Source organism: Leuciscus leuciscus (genome assembly GCF_965113295.1).
Source record: "Leuciscus leuciscus genome assembly, chromosome: 2".
NCBI lineage: Eukaryota > Metazoa > Chordata > Actinopteri > Cypriniformes > Leuciscidae > Leuciscus > Leuciscus leuciscus.
This window is the reverse complement of record NC_138726.1, coordinates 7,281,298-7,306,631: the sequence shown is the minus strand read 5'-3', so window position 1 is coordinate 7,306,631 and position 25,334 is coordinate 7,281,298. Positions and strand designations below refer to the sequence as shown.

Sequence of the window (25,334 nt, the reverse complement as noted above, 5' to 3'; positions counted from 1 at the left end):
TGTATGGTATTGAAGTGTCCATTGTAGCGCGTTGCATCTCAATGCCCCGTTCACTTTGACCCGTCTAATCTTTGAAGGTCAAATTTTGTCTTGCATTTCTTAAACCGAAGCTAAATTTACTTCCCTCATTGGTAAAATGCCCTCTGGCTCCACCTACTACACTAGCCACGCCTCCAAACTCTTGCTATAGGTTGAGCTGGAAAGAGATTGTCCGTTCAGATCTGTCTATCTCAATGTTTTGATGGTGCCTGGGAGGCTCAATGTGTATACTTTTGAGGGAGATAAACCTATAAATAGCATACTAATAGTAGTCAATGAACAATAAACTGAATTGAGGGAATGTATTTAACATCTTACGTACTTCACCTTTAAATGAATGTTCTGGTTCTGCTGTTGATTACCTCTGCAATTACATTTGACTTGGAAATTATTGGAATGGAATGTCTTGGACAATTTGGTTGTGGAAAAAAAGCATCAGGAATGCGTTAAATAAGTCAATCACACATCTCAATTTCTTTGTAGAAATACTTCCTGGCTTCTTTGGAGAGGGCAAAAGCTGAGGGCGAGCATGATGAGCACTACTACAACGCCATCTCTGTCACAACCTCCTATAACCTGGCCAGACTCTATGAAGCCATGTGCGAGTTTCACGAGGCTGAGAAACTCTACAAGAACATCTTGAGAGAGCATCCTAACTATGTGGACTGTATGCATCATCACAGAGTGTTGATTTTGTGTGGCTTTTTTCAGGAAACATTCCGCTCATTTGTCTTATTTGATTTTGTAACAGGTTACTTGCGTCTTGGAGCGATGGCACGTGACAAGGGAAATTTCTACGAAGCTTCTGACTGGTTTAAAGAAGCCCTTCAGATCAATCAGGTAGATAGTTCTTGCCGTCATACATATGCCTACATATATTGTCACTCTTCTGGATCTGTGTTAACCTAAAAAGGCGAAAGGTTGCAAAAAAGGCCTGCAAGCAACAACAAAAAAGCAAATGTGAGAAAAAACACAGCTGTACTTAGGACCAGCAAACGTTTCAGTCACAACACGACCTTCTCCAGTGCCTAATTACAGCGCCAGGTGCAAGAAAGATATCACATGGAAAAAACTATTAACAGTCATCTTTTCTTTGGAATTCTGTATGGTTTGAGATTAATTGTCTAGTATAACATTTATATTCTCAGTTGAATATTATATTATTATAAGTAATCATTATATATATAATTTATACATCTATATAGACATTTATAAGCATTTGCTTTTTTGTTGTCTTTACGCACCTAGACTTTTTGTCCTTTTTTAGTTGTGCTGAGTTTTTGGGTGATTTCTTCAGATCTGTATTAATAATATGTGTTTTGTAGGACCACCCTGACGCCTGGTCGCTGATTGGTAACCTGCACTTGGCCAAACAGGAGTGGGGACCCGGCCAGAAGAAGTTTGAACGCATCCTTAAACAGCCCTCAACTCAGAACGACACCTACTCTATGCTGGCGCTGGGAAACGTGTGGCTTCAGACGCTGCATCAGCCCACTAGAGACAGAGAAAAGGTGCCTTGCGTTATTCAGTTGACAAACCATCATGTGTTTCCTGAATTTGTTTTTACTTTTTTTTTTACTTTTTTTTTTTATAGGAAAAGCGGCACCAGGATCGAGCTTTGGCGATTTACAAACAAGTTCTGAGGAATGATGCCAAAAATCTATATGCTGCCAATGGAATAGGTGCTTTATCTGCTTTTTAATTGGCCTTGCAAGGCTAGACCCGTAACTAGCAGTATAAACTTAGGCCGTTTACACTTGGTATTAAAGGATTAGTTCACTTTCAAAAAACGTTTTGCTGATAATTTACTCACCCCGATGTCATCCAAGATATCCATGTCTTTCTTTCTTCAGTCGAAAAGAAATTAAGGTTTTTGAGGAAAACATTCCAGGATTTTTCTACACAGAATGGACTTCAATGGCAACCAACTATACCAATGTTTAAAGAAGGTTCAAATGTCCATCTCAATGCAGCTTCAAAGTCTCGACACGATCCCAGTCGAGAAATAAGGGTCTTATCTAGCAAACGACATGGATATCTTGGATGACATCGAGTAAATTATCAGCAATACATTTTTTGAAAGTGAACTAATCCTTTAAGATGCGTTTTGGTCGATCGGGTCACAAGTGTACTACGCTAAATACAGGTGTAAACGGGGTCTAAAACAATTTGAGCATTTGAAAATGCATTTGACCGGATTGCTTTCGTGGTGTAGACGTGGTTAAAGTGGACTTGTGTTTACCCATCGCTTTGCTTCAGCTCATCGTGAGCATGTTTCTGCTGTGTGACGCAGGGGCTGTGTTGGCACATAAGGGTTATTTCCGAGAGGCACGGGATGTCTTTGCCCAGGTCAGAGAGGCCACAGCAGAGATCAGTGATGTCTGGCTGAATCTTGCACACATCTATGTGGAGCAGAAGCAGTACATCAGTGCTGTGCAGATGGTGAGAGAACAAACTGAAGGAAAACTCCTCTGAACGGGAAGGGTTTGCTGTGGATCTGTACTCACCACCTGTTTTTCTCCTCAGTATGAAAACTGCTTGAAGAAATTCTACAAATATCAGAACACAGAGGTGTTGCTGTACCTGGCCCGAGCGCTCTTCAAATGTGGCAAGCTGCAGGAGTGCAAACAGACTCTTCTCAGGGTGGGGAAATCTTCATGCAACTTGCCATTTTCTTTTCTTTACTGCTGGGTTTCCCAAACTGGATTTCACAAGTTTATGAAAAGCAAATAATTCAATTATAAAAATGTTTAAAAAAAACAACAACTTATTTTAAAATGAAAACAAGCAAAATAAAAAAAGCTGAAGAAAATTGTTTACCTGCATGTCATGTGACAATTAACCAACTTCAGAGAACTGTGAACATGCAAATTTTGGTGAATTATTGAAATAGTTTAAAAGTAAGTATTTTAGGTTTAAGCGGTTTAGCTAAGACATTTTTTGGGGGGGAATCTCTGCTTTATTACAGTGACTCTAAATAAATCAGGCTGCCTCATATAATTGTCAAATAGACTATATTATTAAGCTAAATAAGGTTATATTGTTATTTAATATGTTGCATAATTCAGTACATAGTATTGAACAATTAATTTGACGTGTTGCATATTAAATGGATAGTTCACCCAAACATGAAAATTAGTCCATGATTTACTCACCCTCAAGTCATCCTAGGTGTATATGACTTTCTTTATTCAGATGATTACAATTGGAGTTATATTAAAAAATGTCCTGGCTCTTCCAAGCTTTATAATGGCAGTGAATGGCCGTTTCTGTTTTGAAGTCAAAGTGCATCTATCCATCATAAAAGTGCATCTTTGTAACGTGTTAAATATGAATATTTTGAGTAAGTCATGGGCGGTGGGTGAGTAAGTCATGGGCTAATTTTCATTTTTGGGTGAACTAACACTTTGTTATCTTTAAAAGGAACCCAATTCATAAAACAATGTACATTTTGAAAAGAAAAACATTTTAAAAGTGTTTTTCTTCACATTGATATGAGATTAATGCCCCCAAAATGTTTTATGACTATTTTTTATTAATATTGTATTAAGTATGAATAATTATTTAGATTGTATTATTTAAAATATTTGAATCTATTAGCAGTCCTAATTAGCAAGTTTATTTATATAGCACATTTCATACACTATGGCAATTCAAAGTGCTTTACAGAAAGGAATTAAAATAATCACAGTATAAAAGCAAGGAAAATTAAAACGGTTATAAAAGAAAATTAAAAGATACAGTTATAAAATGAATTAAAAGAGTAAAACGATGATATACATAGATAAACTTCTCATCTGGCAAAACACCGGTGTATCAAACTCCCAGTTTTACTCTGAGATTTTCCCATGGTGATTACACTGGTTTCTTCTTTTGGCGCGCCTAAGAAATCTATTGGACGTCTCCGATGGACCCGATTTCCCCCTAAAATGGGACAGGAGGATCTCGAGGAGCTCTCCTTACATTAACGTTTCTGACTTGTTTTCCTCCAGGCTCGTCATGTGGCTCCCAATGACACTGTGCTGCTGTTTAACGTGGCGCTGGTTCTGCAGAGGTTGGCCACGCTGGTGCTGAAGGATGAGAAGAGTAATCTGAAGGCTGTTTTGAGTGCAGTGAAGGAGCTGGAGTTGGCTCACAGGTGTGTGTGTGTGTGTGTGTGTGAACTCCATGACCTGTGACGCGCACTACAGCCTGAGGCTCTCATAACTGTTGTTGTTGTCCTCACAGGTACTTCAGCTACCTCAGTAAGGCTGGAGACAAAATGAGGTTTGACCTAGCGCTGGCCGCGAGTGAAGCCAGGTAAAGTTGCTTTTCTCAGAGTCACAGACTTTTGTTCTGGAAGTTTCGTCTTACTGCACGATTCAGACAAACTCCCCAGAACTGCGGGACAACAAAATCCCAGCCAGTCTGAAAATATGTCATGCTTAATGTTTATATTTATGTTTTTATATGTGTATATATACATCCATCCATCATTTGTTTCAGCCATTGTTTTTTCGTTCATTCCTTCCTTCGATTGTTCGTTCGTTCGTTCCATTATTCATTCTTTCCTTCAATTGCTCGTTTCTTTATTCCTTTCATCATTTGCGTATCTGTTCCTTCCATCCTTCCATTGTTCCTTCCTTTCTTCATCATTTATTTGTTCATTCTTTCCATCCTTCCTTCCATCCTTTGTTTATCTGTTCATCCCATCCATCCATCCTTTGATTGTCCGTTCCTTCCATCCTTCTTTTGTTCCTTCCTTCCTTCATCATCATTCATTTTGTTGTTTTTTTCATCCATCTATCGATCCATCCATCGTTTGTTTATTCCTTCCACCCTTTGTTCGTTCCATCCTTTGTTTATCCGTTCATCCCATCCATCCATCCTTTGATTGTCCGTTCCTTCCTTCCATCCATCCTTTGTTTGTTCCTTCCTTCCTTCATCATTCATTTCTTTGTTCTTTTCATCCATCCATCCATCCCTTTGTTTATTCCATCCACCCTTTGTTCATTTCATCTGTCTGTCCATCCATCCATCCTTCCTTCATCCTTTGTTCGTTCATTCCTTCCATCCATCCATTTTTTGTTCATCCATTCTGTCCGTCCCTTCCTTCCTTCCTTCCACTCATCATGCATTTGTTTGTTCCTTCATCCATCCTATTTTTATTCGTTTGTCCCTTTCATCCTTCCATTCATCGTTTGTTCGTTCCTTCCATCCATCATCATTCATGTGTTAGTTTCTTGCATCCTTCTATTCATCCATCCTCTTTCGTTTATTCGTTCCTTCCATACTTCCTTCTTTCCTTCCTTCCATCCATCATTGCACGTTCATTCCTTCAATGCTTCTTTCATTCATTCCTTCCTTCCTTCCTTCCTTCCTTCCATCTGTTATGGGCCTTTTGTTCGATCCATTCTTCATTCCTTTCTTCATTTGTTCTTTCTGGCCTGGTTTCACAGACAGGGCTCAGATTAAGCCAGGATTAGACCTTAGTTCAATTAGGACATTTAAGTAGCTTTTATAAATGGGCCTTATAAAAAAAATATATATATTCCTGTCAATACAAGTTTCTTTCAGTTAAAACAGCTCAAACATGCATTTTAGTCTGGGACAAGAGTTAAGACTCATCTGTGAAACCGGGGATCTGTCTTTTTTTTTCTTTTTTTTTTTTTTTTTGGAACAGAAAGGTGGAATTTTGAATGACTTGAGAGGGAATAAATGATGACAGAATCTCCAGCGATCTGATTAGTATAGATGTATGTTTTGTCTCTCAGGCAGTGCTCTGACTTGCTAAGCCAGGCTCAGTACCATGTGGCCCGAGCTCGTAAACAAGATGAGGAGGAGAAGGAGCATCGTGCCAAACAGGAGCTGGAGAGAGACACACTGCGGCAGCAAGTGATGAAAGAACAGGAGGAGAGGAAGAGCAGAGTGGCTGAGGAGCAGAAGAAGCTGCTCGAGCAGAGAGCCCAGTATGTGGAGAAGACCAAGAACCTGCTCACCTTCTCAGAGGGAATGAAGGATTCGGCAAAGGAGAAGAGGAAAGGAGGCAGTGGACGGGTGAGCTTTTCTGGAGAGCTGGGATCTAGTAATTAAAAACGCAAGGCCGTTATTTACATGTTCATTTGAACTTTTTATTAGCGCAAAAAAGGAGGCGATTTTGATGACTTTGTCAATGATGACTCTGATGAAGACCTGCCAATGAAGAAAAAGAAGAAGAAGAAAGTTGGGAGCGGCAGTGAAGTCGAGGATGGAGGAGAGGATGGAGAGAAGAAACCCCGGAAGAAGAGGAGGAGGTAAACGTTAACGAGAGCAGATTGTGGTGGAATGCGGTGTTATTTTAGCATTGTTCATATACCTTTATAGTTTGTATTAATATTGTGAATTGGCTTTTATTTTTATACTCTCAGTTTGAATTTTATTGTTAGTTAAAAAGTTAATTTTATGTGCTTTTGTCATTTTTATTAGTTTTTTTTTATATCACTGTAGGTTTAATTTATTTTTTATTGTAGGTATAGTTTTAGTTCAGCATTAGTTTTGATTTATTTCATTTCTAGTTTGTAGTTTTAGTGCTTGAACTTAAACTAATCAAAAATTTGAAATGCTGCCTTGGCAACTAATTGACAAAATCTAATTTTATTTTATTATTAGGGGTTCAAGCACGTAGTGCTGAAACCCTATTGTAATTGTCCTGGTTTTTATTATTATTATTATTTAATTTTTTTTAGTTAATGATAATAACCCAGGTGGAACATAAAGGGCGAGTTTTTGGGTTGCTCACAACTGCAATTCAGAGAATCAAAATACAATTACAAAATGATTTTTTTAACAACGGTGGACAAATTTACCCTTGCTAATCAAAATTTCATTGGCAAAATCCAATAATTTCAATAGGAATCCATATGATCAAGAGTTTTACTTGAAACTTTCTTAAATCCTTAACTCTAGGTTTTGACCTTAGTTTGATTTATGTAACTGGATGATTATACATTTAAATTATAAAACCTTTTTTTTTTTTTTGCAATCTTTTCCTTCAAAAAGTGCAAAATATGATCGTGTTGAACTTGTATTTGTTCGTTTTTTTTGTCATCTAATTGAATAGTTATAAATTCTATAAATGTAATTATAAATCAAATATTTTTTTAATGATGTTAATAATATTAATAATGATATAGTTTCTGATCCCTAGTGATTTGTAGTTGAACCCGACTCGAGCTGGGCCAGGTTGAGTTTCAGTGTGTTTGTCTTGTTGCTTCCACAGACCAGCTGGTTCAGATGATGACGAAGGAAGCTCAAGGCCTAAAAAGCAGCGCAAACCCAGGCCAGGCAAGAGGCCCGAGAAGGTACAGATGCTCTCCGGTTAATGTGCAGGTGTTCCTGGATGTAGAGATTTACATCTAATTGCATTTTTCTTTTTTTAAGTCCAAGCCAGAGCGCATGCCGCCGTCTCTTAAAGGGAAGATCAAGTCCAAGGCCATCATTTCATCCTCCGATTCCTCCTCCGATGAGGATGGCCTGAAAATAGCAGAAGACAGGTAAGAGGCGGTCACTTGAGAAATCCACCCTGTATATTTCCTCCATGCATGCGTTTCATTTTTAAATGAATATAATTTTAATTTTCATGCATAGATCTGAACTTAAATGCTTGCATTAATAAGAGATTCACCATTAATCGTTAAAATCCCGCTGACCCAGAGAGAGCAGTTGTCATGTATAGGTATTAAACAGCTTCACAATCACACATCTTTTCAACATCAGTATCAGTATTTCTGTTACAAATGTTCATATTATCACAGAAGTTTATTGGTCGGATATAAACACTGATGTCTACAGTAGCGATCAAAATAGAGTAAATCACCAAGTTTGAAAATAACTTTGAAATTTTATCCATTACATCATTACGGCACAATAAGTAACTGTTAAAAAATGTATTTCATTGATTCAGTGAAAAAAATGCTCAATTATTCAGCAATAAAATAAGTGGAGTCATTGAATCATTCATTCAAAACTATTTAAAAAAAATAAGTCATTCAGATTAATTAAACATTTTATATAAACTGCAGCAATTAACATTTTGTCAGAACCTTTAGTAAATTGCGTTATTTTATTTAGTTGTCTTGTTCATCATCTGGGGAGAATTGGGATCTCTTTGAAACAAAAAAAATCGTGATTCTCGATTTATCCAGAATCGTGCAGCTCTAGATGTAATTCATGAATGCTTAGGAATACCGACCTAATGTCTGTCTCTCTCTCTCTCTCTCTCTCTCTTTCTTTCTCTCTTTCTTTCTCTCTCTCTCTCTCTCTCGCTCTCTCTCTCTCTCTCTCTCTCTCTCTTTCTTTCTCTCTTTCTTTCTCTCTCTCTCTCTCTCTCTCTCTCTCTCGCTCTCTCTCTCTTTCTCTCTTTCTTTCTTTCTCTCTCTCGCTCTCTCTCGCTCTCTCTCTCTTTCTCTCTCTCTCTCTCTTTTTTTTTTTTAAAACATATAAATATGAAGGAAAAACAAAACCCTTAACTTGGTTATTTATCTGACAAAATGATGTGGCAAAAAATGCAAACTACTAGCCTGGTCCTACCAGACTCTCATACATTTCATTTGTACAGAGAGTCTGGCCACTCCCCATTGACAAGAGTTAACTTCCTTAAAACTATTAGATCTGCCCAGAGCCACTCTGGATCCATAACCAATCGCTAACGTTTGGTCGTGACGTAACCCTACAACTCGAACTAGCGCACAACCTCAACGTCATCGTTCTCAGCCACTCCCTCTGTTCGCTGATTGGACCGGTAAAAATTGGCCGAAGAAAACCCGCGAATATACCGCAAACCCAGACGACATACTGAAGGAAAATGAAAATTGAGCGGAAGTACGTAGGAGGGCGGAGCCAGGCTAGCAAACTACAGCTAAAAAATGCATAGAAAAAAAGCTCACAGGAAAAAGCATACATTGACTACAACATAATCAGTTATTAATATTCCATTGGTTCTCTCTGCAGGTTTTCATCATTTCTTTGTATGACAGCCTGGTCAAAATGATGTCCGCACAATTTGGCATGTTTCATTGCGTTGCACGTTCATATTGCAAAATGAGTTGTCCACAATACTTAAAAACACATGCAAACGTCACGGGAGCGTAACCGCGATAGACACGATAGTCCAGAATCTACACCGGTATCGCCCACCCCTATGTCATTACTTCAGTTTCAACGCTACCTGAAGTTTATTCATTTCCTAATGTTGTGGATTTTATGTCCAGGAACACCAGGCACAGCGGCTCGGGTTCAGACGATGACGAAAGCCACAGGAAACGCATCGCTTCTGACAGCGATTCCAACGAGGAGCGGAACCGATCCGGCAGCGAGGCCGGCAGCCCCCGGCGCTCCGCCAACTCAGACGAGGATGAGTCCGGCAGTGATCGTCCGGTGAAGAGGAGGAGACCGCAGCGGCAATCCGACTCCGAGCAGTCGGACAACGAGAGCAAAAAGAGCCGCTCCGAAGGCTCTGATGATGAATCCCCGGCTGGGTCCCCGGCTGGATCTCCGGCTGGATCTCCGGCCCCGGCGTCAGAGAACGAGGGCTCTCCGCAGAGGTCCGAGAACGAATCTGAGCCCGAGGGGTCCAACAATGAAGCCTCCAACAGAGGATCTGATGACGACAGTGACTGAGATTACTGAGCGTTCGGTCTGGTGGGGAAAACCAAAAGCCTTTGTTCTTGTAATGTTCGGGTCACAGCGTACGGAGTTATGTCATCCAGGATAATGTTTCTCAGATTTTAGGGATTTTTTTTTGTATGTTTTTTTTTCTTTTCTTTTTTTAAATGAGAACGTGTTTTCTGTTTAGTCTTTTGAGTAAGAAATGTTCAAAACCTCTTTAACAGACGTTTTTGATGAGCATTGCGGCATATATTGTGCTATCTAATCTTAAGGGACAATCACACACAGTGATTCAGAGTTGGTGTACAATATCAAATCCCTTTGAATAAAAAGTATTTTGAAAACTTTTTCTATTTTGTCTTGTTTGGAACTATTGCAGTGTTTTTATTTATTATTATTATTATTATAATTTTTTTTTACACATTCTGAATTTGTATGCGATAAGCAAATAAGCAAATTGCGCACACACACACACGCGTTTCTTTCACTATATTAGTGAGGACATTGCATAGATGATTTTATATTAGGTTAATTATATTTTCTATGACCTAACACAACCCCTCACAGAAACGTGCACAACACTGGATTTAAGTAAAAACATGTTTGTTTTGGCCGACTTATAAGCCTTTTTAACTGGTGAGGACCAGTGAAATGTCCTCACTATTTGGGTGTCATAATATTTCACAATAAGTGAATCGCTACAATAAAAAAAGTCTAGCATGAGTCATAGCCAACACTGTCTTAAATAGCCTGTGTGAGATTTTGACCAGACACACATATAGCTACAATAAACTTCATAACCTGCAAGTTGATGAAAACGTAACCAGCGCTAGTGAGGGCCAAATGTCCCTCGTACGAGGAGCCAATGGAGTCACAAGCTCTTTTTAGTACTTTTTATTGGTTAAATATTTGTTAAACCCACAGACAGAAGTAATGGGTGACCAAAGGTGGATTTATGAAAAAAAAATGCCTCACAGCGACGATATTTAAATTGTTATTCACTGATAAATAATAATAATTTTAAAATATATTATTTATCCAATCTCTCTCTCGCTCTATATATATATATTTGTACATTGTATACATTTATTTGTTACAAAACAATTTTTTTTAAAGTAACTATTCTGTTTTAAAATGTCATGTATTCCTTTGACTGCATTGCTGCATTTTCGGCATCATTACTCCAGTCTTCAGTGTCACATGATCCTTCAAAAATCATTCTAATAGTCTGATTTTGCTTATCAATGTTGAAAACATTGTGCAACTAATATTTTGTGGAAACCATGATACATTTTTCAGGATTCTTTGATAAATAGAAAGTTCAAATGAACATTAACAATGTCTTTACTGTCATTTTTTTTTAAAAATTGAATGCATACTTGTTGAATAAAAGCATTATTTCTTTAAAAAATATATATATTTGAACAGTAGTAGATGCAATTAGTCTGCCAGTGTGCCTTTTTCCCTCATACTTTATTAGAAAATGTTTCCAACATGGCATCAATAACACAATAATAGCCTAACTATTAAAAGCATTGCACAATACGAATGAGAAAGATTCATAAGAACTACAGAAAAACAAGATAAAAATGAACATCTTTAAAAAAACGTACATAAAGCATTATTTATTTATGGGGCGTCTCATATACCAATACAGTATACTCTGACTTACAACCATAACATCATCTTAACATTGCATTTCCAATTAGGGATTTTAAGCATCGTTTTTAGTTCACTCCTGAATAAAGAAACATTTATGAATCACTGTGCAAGTATACATTATCAAATTACACAAGTCGTGACAGTATGAATTCATTTGACATTCGGGTAAACGCTGAGCTCAGTGTTCAGAAACTGGAATTGAGCACAAAAATAAGAACTGAACATTGAGGCCTGTAGTAAGTGTTATCAGTTATAAATGTAATAGAGGTTCAAATTTGTCCTCATAACTTTCATCCAAGAAAAAAAAAAAAGAAAAAAAACCCAATTATTCTTAAACTGGAAGATTGACCTTCTTTTGATGACAAAAAGTTCATTGTTCCACATATTCACGCCCAAGCACACATTAAAATAAGGCCAGATAAACGCTGGTGTGTAACTTTATTGAAAGCAACAGTGGTACACTGAACATTCTGAGCTCTTGCACCGTACAGTAACACTTGAAACAGCAAATCATTGTACAGAGGCCACGAGTGGGTCACCGTTTGTCGTCCTACCTAATGATAAAGCTTCGACTTCCCCCCTCATGATTAAATAAATATGTATAATATCCATAGACATCATGGGAAAACATTAGGTTGTAAAACAGTGACTGTAAATTGAACATCCGTAACAAATTTCTCATCTCGTTTCATCTTTATTTTACCAATTAAAACGCATAAAAAAAAAGAAAAAAAAAAAGACACATTTCTGTTCGGATCAAATTGTCGCATCTAAACAGGCTGTGTTTTGGTAATCCCTGAACATGCTGTAAAGAAAAAAAAAATTCAAGTATCAGCTTGACAAGTAGTGGAGGGGACGAACATGGGTTGAGGCAAAAATAAAATAAAAAAATACGTTTTTTTTTTAAAAAGGCCGCATAATTTCATCACTCCCACATGGCTTTGTTCATTATTATAAGACATAGGAGGGAAGGAAAACAAAAAAAAAACATGATATTTTACAATCATATAACAACTGGAAAGTAAACCATTTTTCAGACTCAAGCACCTTGCAGACCTGGAGAGTTCTCATTTGACTCAAACACACACACACACCGCATACTACGCCCACTACTGTGAGGTATGAACAACGCATTGATGGTAACCAATGATTACTGAGGATTCTTTGTAACAAACGAAAGTGAATATTGCAGTAACTCAAAATATGACACTGAGCAAAAGTGCATTTCTATGGTTTTGTGCTGAAACGAACAGCAGCAGAAAAGGCTCTTGCAAATGCATGTTCTTAAAAGCAAAATGTATAAAAAGAAAACGATGCAGTTTCAAAAGCGGTTAATACCATTTATCTGTGGTTCTTAGTCATTACATGCGTTAAACGATGAGGTCAAAGAGAAGCGTGACGTAATACGTTGGCTTGACACTGCAGAAAACAGCAGTGCGGCGGTTAATACAGGAGATCGTGAAACTAAACGGGAGAGATGACACGTCAAGGCTTTGGCTGGTTCTTCAGTCAGCTTCCTCTTCAGACTCTTCCTCTTCTGCCGTCTCCAGCCAGGTGAGCCACTGGTTCACCTAAACAACAGGAAAAGAAAAACACATCATGTAAGTGGCGTGTCTTCCGATGAAAGGGTGCCATTGTTCACTGCAATAGGATAATGGTGGTGCGCGTTACCTGAAACAATGCTTTTCCTTTCCCTGGAAACTCCTGGGTAATATCTTCTTTCCATGCTAGGAAGGCCTCTTCTTCAATTATCTCCATATCATAAAAGTTGACAAAGTAGCGCAGTAACATTCCTAAGGAGATGAGAGACACGATTAAAAACAGGAAAACAAGCATTTCCTCTTATTACTCTCAAAAATCTCTCAGTAAACAAACTCCACGGTTCCCACACCTTTAGACCAACGAATTGCCATGACTTTCAATTATTCTGCATTATTTATAAATAAAAATAAACCCCACATATGGTGGGTTTTTAAACAAACTAAAAATAAGTACCAAAAAAGTATGTATGCATGTATCTATCTATCTATCTATCTATCTATCTATCTATCTATCTATCTATCTATCTATCTATCTATCTATCTATCTATCTATCTATCTATCTATCTATCTCATTTTTTCTCTATTGTTTTATTTAATATATGTTTTATTTTATAAAATAAAGTATTTAGTTTATAATAAATTAAATATATACAAAAAAATAAATGCATAAATAAAATAAAAACATACATTTAAAACATAACTAAATCATTAATTTAAATAAAAGCTAATGAAAATATATAAAAATAAATACGTTTATTTTATAAAAAAATTAAATTAAATACACACACAAAAAAAAAAGTTTTAAAAACAAACAAAACGCTTCTCTGATAGATGCATAAATAGATAGATAATCCTCCATTTTTAGACGCACCTTTGGGAAAAGCAAGGGTGTTGCAGTGGACTTTTAAACAAACTAAATAAAATAAGTACCAATTTTTTTTAAACAATACTTCTCTTTATTTTTTATGAAATATATAATTTCTCTATTTAATATATTTATTACTTTGTTTTATTTGATAAAATAAAGTGTATTTAGTTTGTTTATAATAAATTAAATATATACAAAAAATAAATGCATAAATAAAAAACACGCATTTAAAACATAACTAAATCATTAATTCAAATAAAAAAAGCTAATGAAAATATTTAAATAAGTTTATTTTATATATATATATATATATATATATATATATATATATATATATATATATATATATATATAAATTATAATAAAATACACAAACTAAACAATAAAAAAAAAAAAGATGGATAGATGGATAAATAGATATTCCTCCTTTTTTAGACGCACCTTTGGGAAAAGCATGGGCGTTGCAGTGGACTTGCAGGGCATACAGTGCACTGACTTGCAGGTCCACATGATCATGCAAGAATTTTTGCATCACCGGTTTGAAGGCGAGTAGCAGCTGCTTTTCCTGGTCCAGCTGCTCTTTCGTAGGAGAAGATAATTGCTCTTCTTCTTCTTCTTCAGTGGAATACATCTCATGGAAGATGTACTGCAAAAAGCTAGAAGAATTTGGAGGGGTTAATCAAGGGTACACAGAATAAACCTTTATATGCTTTCGGCCAGCAGGTCCATCATCACCATCATCATCATCATACCTGGTCATCAGAATGTTAACGAAACCCTTATCAGTGTGCAGTTTCAGAGAAATGTTGTCCTTGATCCACTTGTAGATGGTTTGCGGGGCCGGATCTGCTTTGATCTGCTTCAGCAACTCCTTCTCCAGCTTCATGAGAGGGAATAAGAAGCTCAGGCTCTTCCCCTCCAGAATCTCCAACATGCGATCTTTGTTTTGATCTATTTCTGTGGGCAGAGACGGGAATATGGGAAATGAACACGAGTCCACACCAAATAAACAATAGTCACTGTCCCAGATTACGCAATTTTGACTCCTAAATTCTTGTCTTTTCATGGACAAGAAACATATCAGACTACACGTTGCTTCCCAACCAATCATCACTTGCCATGTTTAACATGCATGATGTCAGCACTCACAGAGGAAACATCATAAAGGCAGGAGTATTGTTGTCCCGCTCCACAAACCTTTCCTCTATTGCATAATTGCACCTAGCAGCACCAATGCCATTGTCTTCCTTTCCCCATGTTAGAAACCCGTGTATGGAAGAGCATCTGTGCTTCTATTGGCCAACTTCACAGATGTGACAGAACCAATCATGGAGGGCCGAAAATAAATGAAACATGCTAGTCTTTAAGTCGAGACGTGCAGTCGGTTGTCATCCACTATGACACAAAACAATAGATTTGAGTGTCCCGATGGCCACTGTCATTTACAAATCACCACAACACCCTACATCGTCAAGTCACCTTTATTTATATAGCGCTTTATACAATACAGATTGTTTCAATTCGGTTTCAATTATTAAATTAGTCCAAAAATCAGGCTGATGTAGTGTAGTCTGAAAGAGTTTGAGGGCCGAAATCATAGAAGGGTGACATTTAATTACCATTTGTGGAAGAAACGTAATGTTCTATTATGTTTGCACTTAATTATATTCATAGAATCTTAGAAATATGATGGTAATTAGATTAATGTGGTGTCGATACATATTCTTATTAATATATGTGTATGTCCTTGTATATGACCGGACAAAAGTTAATGTGACTGAATGTATGACCGAGACAGAGAGTCTCCATTCAAGGGTGTAATATGATTAAGTATGATAAACAAATCTAAACAATATGTTAGTTATGGCTAAGATGTATCTGGATGTAGCCTCAGGAAAACCACTATAAAGAATGAAGGATACCCCCCCACTCATGGTCACACTCTGCAGGCACTTTGTAATGACTGCTGACCTTTCCTTGCAAGGGAATAAATAACTGTTAAAGACAATTGATCGATGTTTGTCTCTTATTCAGTGATGTAAAATTGTTTGCCACTACACGTTTCATAACTAAGAAAAAAAGAAAAACAAAAGTGTAATATTTGTCATTTTGACAAACACGTTTTGATAACATATGGAAATAAAAGATACACACACGAAAACAGATTTGTCACTTTAGAGTTAACTTTTGCCTCAAACTCCTAAATAGGCTTTCTGCTTATTAATAGTTAGTAAGGTAGTTAAGTTTAGATATAGGGCAGGATAAAGGGATGTAGAATTTAGTCATGCAAAATAAGGCATTCATATGAAAGTGCGTGAAAAACGCAAGAGTGAAGAGCTGACTGACAAGATGGCGGAATGTAAAAGCACCTATTTAAGCAAACTTGCCTTTTTACTGTTTTGTTGTTGTATTTTTTTTTAACTTACACATTGAAACCAGTTTTCAAAAGTTTGCGTTTTCGTTGTGTGAATGACCAGCCATTCCGTTATTAGTTGAAAACTGTAAACCGCCCCTAAGATTAATAAACGTTTTAGAAAGTATTGTTGGTTAATTTCAACATTTACTAAATACAATACATTACTAAAATCAAAGGTTTTATTTGTTAATATTTAAATGGACCTGATCTGACAAGGAACAGTTGTATTTTCATTACCTAAAACTAAAGGCCCGTACACACCGGGACGAATTTCGCGTGCGATATTCGCAGATTTTAACGCCTCGTAACTAAACAAAGGGCGCCAATGTGAGTGTGCACACCGACGCGAAAAACGGCACGCGTAAAAGCGTACATTTTTTTTTTTAAACGCCTCAGGTTTGTTTTTTTGGTTTGACGCGCGGCGTCAAAAACTATCCGACCAATGAGATTGGCGCTTTTGCTCGTGTCTGGAGCTTCTGAAGTTACAGTAAAACACAACTTGGGGGCGCTCAAACACAAAACGGTCTTGCCGAGCACACATACGTAACAGCGAAGAAGATATACGCCAAGTAGCGTCTACACTGCCCATAGACAGACACTGCCGGGAAGAAATGACGAGGAAGATGCAAGGCAAGATGAATGTAGAGCTGGTCTCGTTGGTGTCGGAATAAAGAACTATATGACAAACGCGACAGCGACTACAAAAATCTTGTTAAAAGAGAACTGTTATGGAGTGGTATTGCAGAGTATAGACTGTTATGGAGTGGTATTGTATTTTTGTTTTACATTAAGCGCCATCTAAATGTCAGGGAATGAATTTGCATGTTCACTCGGCTCATCGTCAGCAAAAATCGCTTGGGTGTGAACACAAAAAACGCGTTGAAAAACGCTGGCGAATAACGCGCGCCGATATTCGTCCCGGTGTGTACGGGCCTTAACAAAGATCAATAAATACTGATGTATTTGAACAGTGTTAGTCATTGCATTAACTGAAGGGACCCCTGTTTCCATACAGGGAGGACACAAAAGCACCAACCTGGCAGCATCTTCTGCATGTTGACCTTGCTCAGTTGGAACAGATCGGTCAACCACTCTCGATCTTTCAGCTTGGCCATTTGCTGCAAGCAGAGGAGGAAAAGTGGGAAGTGGGTGCCGTTCTCCAGTGGATGGGCCAACTCTGCCATGCTCACGAGTTCAGCAATGATTGCCCGGGCAGCAAACTGAGCCAGGTAAGATTTCACCAAGGGAACATCCAACTCGATCTTGGGACACTGGTCCAGAACATTGAGGAAAGCCTGTAAAAACATGTCATTTAAGGAAAGGATGAGTCCCAATTTGAGTCAAGAAGCAGTGAGGGCAAATTTCATTGTGTATACACAAACCTGCATAAAGTTCTCCCCTGTGACCAGTCCCTCCATGCGGAGCGTGTTGATCAGAGTGCTGACATGCTCTCGGTCCTCATCTGGGTTCTCCAGTGAGCACATAATCATCTTACTCAACATCTCAGGCAGGAAGTGTTTGGGAGCTCTCATCTCTCGCACACCATTCACCGCATCGTTCATGTTTTTGCTGCTCAGGTAAGCGGTCACAACAGCTTCCTGCCAAGTCAGACAGACACATTTAAAGAACAGCTCGCTCAAAAGTTACAGAGAACAATTTTCATTAATGAATTGTTGAGTGGTACGTACAGTCATCTTAAGCAGTTCCTCAGCAGGAGGTGGCTTCTTAGTCGTCTTCTGTGGCTTCTCCTGAATTGGAGGCGGGTTGGTTTTCAGGCCAAGTTGCGGTGGCTGCAAACAACCAAAAGAGTTAAACACACCTTTAAAATGAAAAGAAATTCCATTTCTATGTGAAATGTAGTCATTACCTGTCCCAGAGGTGGTGTGGATGTGCGTGGAGGTTGAGCACTAGGAGGAATCATGGTAGGTATCTGCGGCTGCAACTTTGGCATTTGGTTTTTGTTCAAGATGAATGACTGAGCAGGCCTCAAGCTAATCTGGAACAATAAATTAATAGGAGCCAATCAATCAGAGATCTCAATTTTTTTTCCCTTCAAATTAAGCCCACACTACACAGAACGCACACTACAACAGGTAAACACATCAGCTACATGGACGCAAGCACTGGGTTGTCAATATCGGTTCCTTTTTAATCAATCTTCATTTTGCTGAACCAAGTTCTTTTAGAGTATCCTGCTTTCAGCTGATGTGTGAACAAAACGTCACTGAACATTATTTGTAGGGCACCTATTATTCAGTAAGTTGAATAAGCTTTGTGACTTGTTACTTTTGATATGCTACAAAGTCTGGATTTTTTTTTTTGTACCCAACACTGAAATTGGTGTAAACTAATAAAAACCGTTACCATTTATTACAAATGACAGCTATACAAGTACATCATCTGAAATGAAAATCATTCATACCTCATCAGCATTAAGCTGTCCTTTCTTAATGAAACGTGGTGGCAAATCCTTGGACTGAGCTTGCTGCTGAGATGAATGAGTCTGGTTCTGGAAAAGCGGATTCTGCCCCTTTGATTAATAAAAAAAAAAAGGAGAAAAAAAAAGACTTAGGTCAGACTAATATTTTGATGCCTTGAAACATCAGTTCTTTAGTAGATTGGCATTTACCTGGTTGGATTTCATGAAAGGCTGGGCTGCAGGGGCCATGTGACCACTATGCCCGTTGAAAAGAGGGTTTGTGCGACGGCCCATGGTGGGGGAATACCTGTCCTGAATGACCCCGGGGCCAGTTCCAATCCCACCGCCTACAACCAGACAACAGAGTTATTAAGCTCGCACTGAACCAGTGCAAATCCAGTCATGCACCACCTGTCCTAGAAATGTCAACGCACTACAGGACATACCTGGCATCTGCCCAAACATATCCGCTAATCCCCCAAGAGTTTCTCGATCAGGCTTTATTCTCGTCTGCAAGAAAGGACTTTCTTGAAAGAAGTCAGTTCTTAGTCCTTGAGTCATCGGTGGAATAAAAAATCCCAAATCCTGAGAGAAAAATAACTTAAGCCAGCAGGTCAATGTCAGCATTGGGAATTTTTCTCGGGAAGAGATTGAAATGGTTTCAGAAAATTCTGATATTAGCAATGTTGCTTTGAAACAACACCAGTGTCTATGGTAACATCTTAAACTCACCTTTACTGCATCCTGACGGATCTGGTTGATGGTCTTAGGTCCATTATCAATGAAAGCTTTCCGAGGCACCCAGTTGTTCTCTCGCAACTCCACAGTATCCTGAAGCAGGAAACGAATCCTAGCAGGCAAGTCCTTGTTGTTCATTAAGGATCGCATACGGCCGAAGTACTGATCCATTAAAGACTACGAGAGAAAGGGGTGTTAAGGAAATACATGCGTCTTAACCTATTCAAAGCCCTGGCAGTCTAAAAGCAGCTTACCTTGGCCTTGTCATGATCTAGTCTTGGCCCCACAGTTCTCATTATCTGACAGAGGCACTCCAAATCCTCCCCCATATCCTTAAGTTGGACTCTTTTCTTCTTTTCCAGAAGCTTTAATTAAGAGTTTTCACATGTAGCAACATTAGGATGGAAATTGAGCAGCCGACAACTATTTAAATGGAGGATTTATGAATAACTCACTGTTTTGATGCATTTATGAAGGATAGACTCATGAATGAGATCGAGTTTGCCAAGTTCTCCAATGAATTTGATGTTGCCAAGCATTTTGATCTTGGCAATGGCACGCTGCTCCTCCTCCTCAGAGGTGAGAGGGCTGTCATTTTTATCATAGACTTAAAAAAATAAAAATACATAAGTAAATATCTGGCAATTTAGCACAGCAGGAGTAATAATGTACGCACTTCCACTACTTACTGTCAACATTTCTGGTGCGGTTTTCAAATTCATCTTGAAGTTTGGAAATCAGAAGTCTCCTGAATGTCTGTAGGAGCATGATGAAATAGTGAAATAAATGTACCCATACAGAACTCTGTGTTGCGAAGCTTCTTGCTAATGAATAAATAGGAAAATCTTACAGTGCTCTGTTTTTGTGATGTTTGGATCTCTGTTGATGGGCCGTCAAAGTTTGGAGCATCCTCTGCCAAACGCAGACATAGCTGAGCATATAGCGAACTATACTTCGGCTCTTCGAGGGCTTTGTCTACAATCTAGTTGAAGCGAACAAGTAGAAAAGTCAACATCATTTGAAAGCATTTGTCTTTTGTAAGCAACTTTAAATAAAATGCAGCCAAACCATGTTCAATTTAACCAAACCATATTAATACTAATATAATGACTGGTCTTAGTTTCTTTATTACAAATGGTTTACTTGAATTGCTTGGAAAAACAGTTTACTTGATTTAGAGCTTTTAAAAATCAATGCTAGACATTGTTCATTTTGAAAAAGAAAAATCACTAATTAAAAAGAGTGATTAAATCACTAATTAATTACAACTCTACATGTATAAATGAACCAAATCCTCACCAGCAAGATGATTCCTTTGAGGACGAGCTTTGAATCTACGCCCACATTCAGGAGCTCAAGGCATAGCTTGTCAAACTTTTCAGGGGTCAGTTTATTAAGTATGCTAGAAAGACACAGAAGCAAAACAGTCAGTTCTTCAGTAACTTTTGTTGCAAATAGTATTAAAAAAGCCAATTCAAGCATGTTTGCAACCAAGGATATTCAAATCTAAGATGAAACGTTCTGCTATGCCAGATGCTTGTCTTTATACACGTCTAGAGTGGGACTAGGGAGCGCATTCTGCTTTCTGCAGTGTGATACATCATTCTTGAAAGGTAAATCAGGGCAAACTCAACTGAAGCGATTAATTTCCGTGCCTTACCCTCTCACTTTTCTGAAGATTGCATCGTGTCGTTCTTTTTCGTTGGAGGAGTTGACATCTCGTCTAGTGCTTCGTGAAGGAACCCATCTCTGAACGCTAAGCCCTGGGGTTTTCCCCAGGAACTCGCTAGAAAACAAAACCACGTTTAATGTTTTGAAAAGGCTTCAATGACTTATTAATGTCAGACATGAAACATCAGTACTAAAATATCTTTGAGCCAATCAGAAAAGGATTCTAGCCGAGATGAGTAAAAGACACTTAAATGCCTTCTCTTATTTTTTATCACAAGGGGTCGACACCATTTTACCTCACAAGCTACTAATAATGTTTGTGACTTAGTAAACAAGACATGAAAGTGCCCCTATTATGCCATTTTAAAGGTTCCTAATTTTGTTTTGGAGGTCTCCTACAATAGTTTACATGCATCCAAGGTCAAAAAACACTTTAATTCTCTCATAATATACATTGCAGCATCATCTTTTTTCTCATAGGGTCTCTGAAACCAGCCTTTCCGTGACCATCCTCCGCTCTGATTGGTCAGATGGCCCAGTTTGTTTTGATTGGTCTACCGCTTACAGCACGTTTTGGAAATGAAACTCATTCCCATATCTGAATTTCAGCTCTTCCTTGCATACACAGTGATACGAACAGGAACAATGGCGTTGGTTTTATCATATCAATTCAAGCCAGAGTCCTCATTCTTTTGTGTTTGAGGGCGGGTCAAAGTAGACTTTGTTCAAGGGCAACCAGTGAAGAAGACCATAGGCGGGCATTACTGAAGACTCACTTCAGAATCTATTTTTTTTGGGAGACAATAACTCCATTTATTGTACACTTTGTTCATTGAAAATTTGCAGACATTTTACATTCACAATCAGCTTTATTACAGATTACATGAAAGGTAATAACTGAAAAAGCACAATAGGGGCACTTTCAAGCTGGCATGAAACAAGTTTGATAATCTTTTCTTTCCTGTTGTGACAGGAGTAAAACAGCTTCCTGAATTCTTGTGCCAGTAAAAACATCAGAAGTGTCATTGGAAGGGGAAGTTATTTTGATTAAAGATTGAATTTTAAAAAAACAATGATGATCATGGACAAATAATTTATACTGCAATATCCCATTGAAAATAAATCACTGTCTTTCTTGGTTTCATGGTGACTTCAAATTTAAGAATCTTATTTATACTTCAAACTAAAAGAAAATCAGTAAAAATGTTGTTGTGTGCAGTTAATCATTGCTGGCAGCTATTCAGAAGAGTCAATGAATCTGACAAATCTAGTAAATACCACAGGTGAAACTGATGGTCACTGATGTAGAGGCGGAGCTTTTAAAAAAGTTAAATTGTTTTCCGACAGTGATGATTTGTCCAAACAAATGATTTGTTTACTAGGAAGTTAGTTCAAACCGTTCATGGACTGGTTGCGAACGTAAATCTGGCAGTTATAATGACCCCCTTTAGATGTAGATAAGAACACAAATGTTTCTGCCTCTTTCTGACACCGTCTCTACACTGGAAGCAGCAATGTGCTGCAACAGCTCGAGGCTGTCTACACTGGATGTGACAAAGCGACCGTTGCAAATCCATTTGTTCTTTGTGTCAGTTGCACGAGTTTACTGTCGGAAATGTGTGGTGTCGTGTCACATCCAGTATATCGCATCACTGATTATAATGGGTTCCATCTCCTTTTGGCACAGTAATTATAAATATCAAACCACTTTGCTCAGGCATTTCAGAATGACCAATACAGCATTTCAAATGCTGTGCAACGAGATCAGTCCACTGGTTAGTCCAGTTATGCAGTCCCATCGCACAGGCAAACATTTTTGGGGGGATTTATTCGGTAAATGTGTTTCCATCGTAGTTTATGCGCATGTTTTCTTAACGGATACATTTATCTGACTCAAACGAGCGCATACGTTTTTTCATGCACATCTTGGCATCTTCAAGCAGTTTTATTTTTTGTGATATCCCAAAATGCGCATAAAAACACGTGGATGGAAGCATAGCCAATGTCTACAGCACAATCACTTACAAATCAACCAAGTTTACACGGCTGAAACCAACCTGTTGCCGACAGACTTGGGATAGTGCTGAGGTGCACCCCTACCTCCTCCTCCGGCCGAAGAAGCACTATAAAAGTGAAAATTGGGGCTGAGAGATTTTAATTGAGATGATTACAACTCCTTATACCCCACATCCCCATGAAGCTGTATGTACAGGTTATGCTAAAATTTTCTATATATCCTAATCTTTAACAACATACTCTTTACTTCAATGAGCTCATTGTTTCTGCCTTAATACATTGTTTAAATTAATATATCGTTAGCTAACTGCGTGATTTGCATGTACATTTCTGAAATGTATAACTTGAACAGTCACCTCTGATAACGGATCACTTGAAATTGTAATATAGACGCATGGATTTTCTGTAAAGCTGCTTTGAAACGATGTGTATTGTGAAAAGCGCTATACAAATAAATGTGAATTGATTATGTTCTCAGATTAACTAATAAGCTTCAAATATTTACCTCTTCACTAATTTAACCTTAGCTAAAGTAAGGGTCTTCTCAACTGGCATCAGGTCCATGAAAAACAGTGAATAATAAGTGAAATGTGTACCTGAAACGAGAAGCACCCCCCTCTGCAATCACACTCTCCACTTTGGCGGCTTGACAATGAAAGATCCTCAAAAAGAATGAGTGAAAGGGTGGGGGTGTAGAAACACGGCCTAAGAGAAGGAAAAAAACACTTTATTTATCAGATTTACACGATAAAGGAAAATGACACGCATTGAACATCAACTAAAACATATCAGAGATTAAAGGGTTCTTCAGTTACTGAGAAAAACGACGAGGATAGATGTAAAGAACTGAACTGCCATCAAATCTGAACAAAGCACAAGGCCTCTGCCATGAGATCAGATTTCACAAAAGAATCTTGATTTATTAAACAACACATTTGAACGGCATTATAATTGTGTTTACTGAAAGGTTTATGATCAATTAAGAGAGGCGACATCTGAGCGGTAAAATAATTAACATTTTATGACGACGTTGATGATGGTGATAGACAAATCACACTGAGTTGTTGTCATAGAGCTCTTCTCGTCCCATTAGCATTGAGGCTAATTATCACACACAACAAAACAGCCACGATCGGGGTATCCAACGTTTAAAGTCAGCTATATAAACAAGTGGAAACTTAAACCAGACATCAAGTTCGATAACGGATCACTTGGTGTTAAAATACACGCCAGTTTATGGTCAAACGTGCGGTTTACCGGCAGGATGGTGCGAGAAAACAGCTGATTTAATAACCAGACGCCATTTTCTCATAAGCGATAATAAAGCGAGTCGGTACAGCCGAACAATTAACATAGAAACACACAGTATCTCACATACAGCACTAAACCTCTAGGTTTAACCCGGTAACGTCGGTCAGTTCGCCTGGATAACTGACTGGAAGCGGTTATGGTCTAGTAAAGGTAGAAAGCAAGAACAGGAGAGCAATCGGAGCCATTTTACAGCAGCAACCCACTGGCTAATGCAAGTCAGGAAAAATCTTACCTTTTCTAAAAGAACTTCAGCTTTGATGATGGTGGGTTACCAAAAAGGAAAAGAAAAAAGATGAGAAAAGAAGACGATTTGTACTTAAACGTTAATAATAATATGGTTAAAGAACAGTGCGCCTTGAGATAACTGGCCGCACCGGTGTGAGGAGGAGAACTGTGTGACCTGACGTCACGGACAGCCGCAACTTTATCCATAGGACGCGTCAAACATGCTGGATGGCACGTCATCATCAAGTTTCAATGCACCTACACACTTGACAAAACAAAATTAGGATGCTGAGTAGTGGTGGAGGGGATTTTGATTCATCAATGCCCGTCCGCTGAGATTCGTTCAGTGGTCTTTTTTTCCTGCATGTTATCGTTTCGCCAGTAGGTGGCGACGAGTTTTTTGAGCGAGTCATTGAATCATTTACTTCGTTAAAGTCACCATGAAATCAAAATTGCCTAATCTTATTTTTTATGGAATATTGCAGTGTTTAATATAAATAATTTATCTGTCTGCATCAATATTTTTAATTTATTTTTTCTGAATTCATGTGCCTTCATAATGAATAACATCATAATGTCCCCATAACATCAACATTGAATTTTTGGCGTTTAGTATGAATATGTTAGTCTTGCTGTTATCTATAAGCTAGTGTGCTCCACAACAATGACAACATTTGCATTTAGAAGATATGTAAGCATTCAAAACTTACTGGGTGCTTCTCAATAGTCTTGATGCTTCCTCTTTTCCTCGCTCCTCCATCCTCCAGCCCGTTACCTCCTGGTAACCGATCAAAGTTAGCCAT

The 25,334-nt window shown here is 38.1% G+C and overlaps 2 protein-coding genes and 1 long non-coding RNA gene across 3 annotated transcripts in view; 2 read left to right on the top strand and 1 right to left on the bottom strand.

Annotated features, from left to right (window-relative positions):
- Positions 1–12,226, top strand: part of ctr9 (CTR9 homolog, Paf1/RNA polymerase II complex component) — a 23,749-nt gene extending 11,523 nt beyond the window's left edge. Inside the window, exons 11-23 of the mRNA XM_082162046.1 lie at positions 523–706; positions 791–879; positions 1,365–1,550; positions 1,634–1,721; positions 2,333–2,481; positions 2,566–2,682; positions 4,032–4,177; positions 4,267–4,338; positions 5,793–6,075; positions 6,157–6,311; positions 7,277–7,358; positions 7,438–7,550; positions 9,267–12,226. Of these exons, the coding sequence (XP_082018172.1) occupies positions 523–706; positions 791–879; positions 1,365–1,550; positions 1,634–1,721; positions 2,333–2,481; positions 2,566–2,682; positions 4,032–4,177; positions 4,267–4,338; positions 5,793–6,075; positions 6,157–6,311; positions 7,277–7,358; positions 7,438–7,550; positions 9,267–9,675 (2,073 nt within the window). The 3' untranslated portion in view covers positions 9,676–12,226. The remainder of the gene's footprint in view (positions 1–522; positions 707–790; positions 880–1,364; positions 1,551–1,633; positions 1,722–2,332; positions 2,482–2,565; positions 2,683–4,031; positions 4,178–4,266; positions 4,339–5,792; positions 6,076–6,156; positions 6,312–7,276; positions 7,359–7,437; positions 7,551–9,266) is intronic.
- Positions 11,747–25,334, bottom strand: eif4g2a (eukaryotic translation initiation factor 4, gamma 2a; the record flags this gene model as incomplete). Its single annotated transcript, XM_082162002.1, is given in 23 exon segments — positions 11,747–12,896; positions 12,997–13,118; positions 14,177–14,391; positions 14,488–14,692; positions 17,188–17,446; positions 17,534–17,749; positions 17,840–17,941; positions 18,019–18,147; positions 18,574–18,681; positions 18,781–18,917; positions 19,017–19,155; positions 19,303–19,485; positions 19,563–19,673; positions 19,764–19,915; positions 19,998–20,064; positions 20,159–20,290; positions 20,608–20,710; positions 20,969–21,094; positions 23,037–23,102; positions 23,592–23,672; positions 23,674–23,700; positions 23,811–23,878; positions 25,242–25,334. Coding segments are annotated over 23 exon segments (2,907 nt in total). The 3' UTR covers positions 11,747–12,830.
- Positions 21,101–21,612, top strand: LOC309493025. The gene is made up of 2 exons (XR_014203769.1): positions 21,101–21,369; positions 21,400–21,612. It is a non-coding gene; the product is annotated as an uncharacterized lncRNA (long non-coding RNA).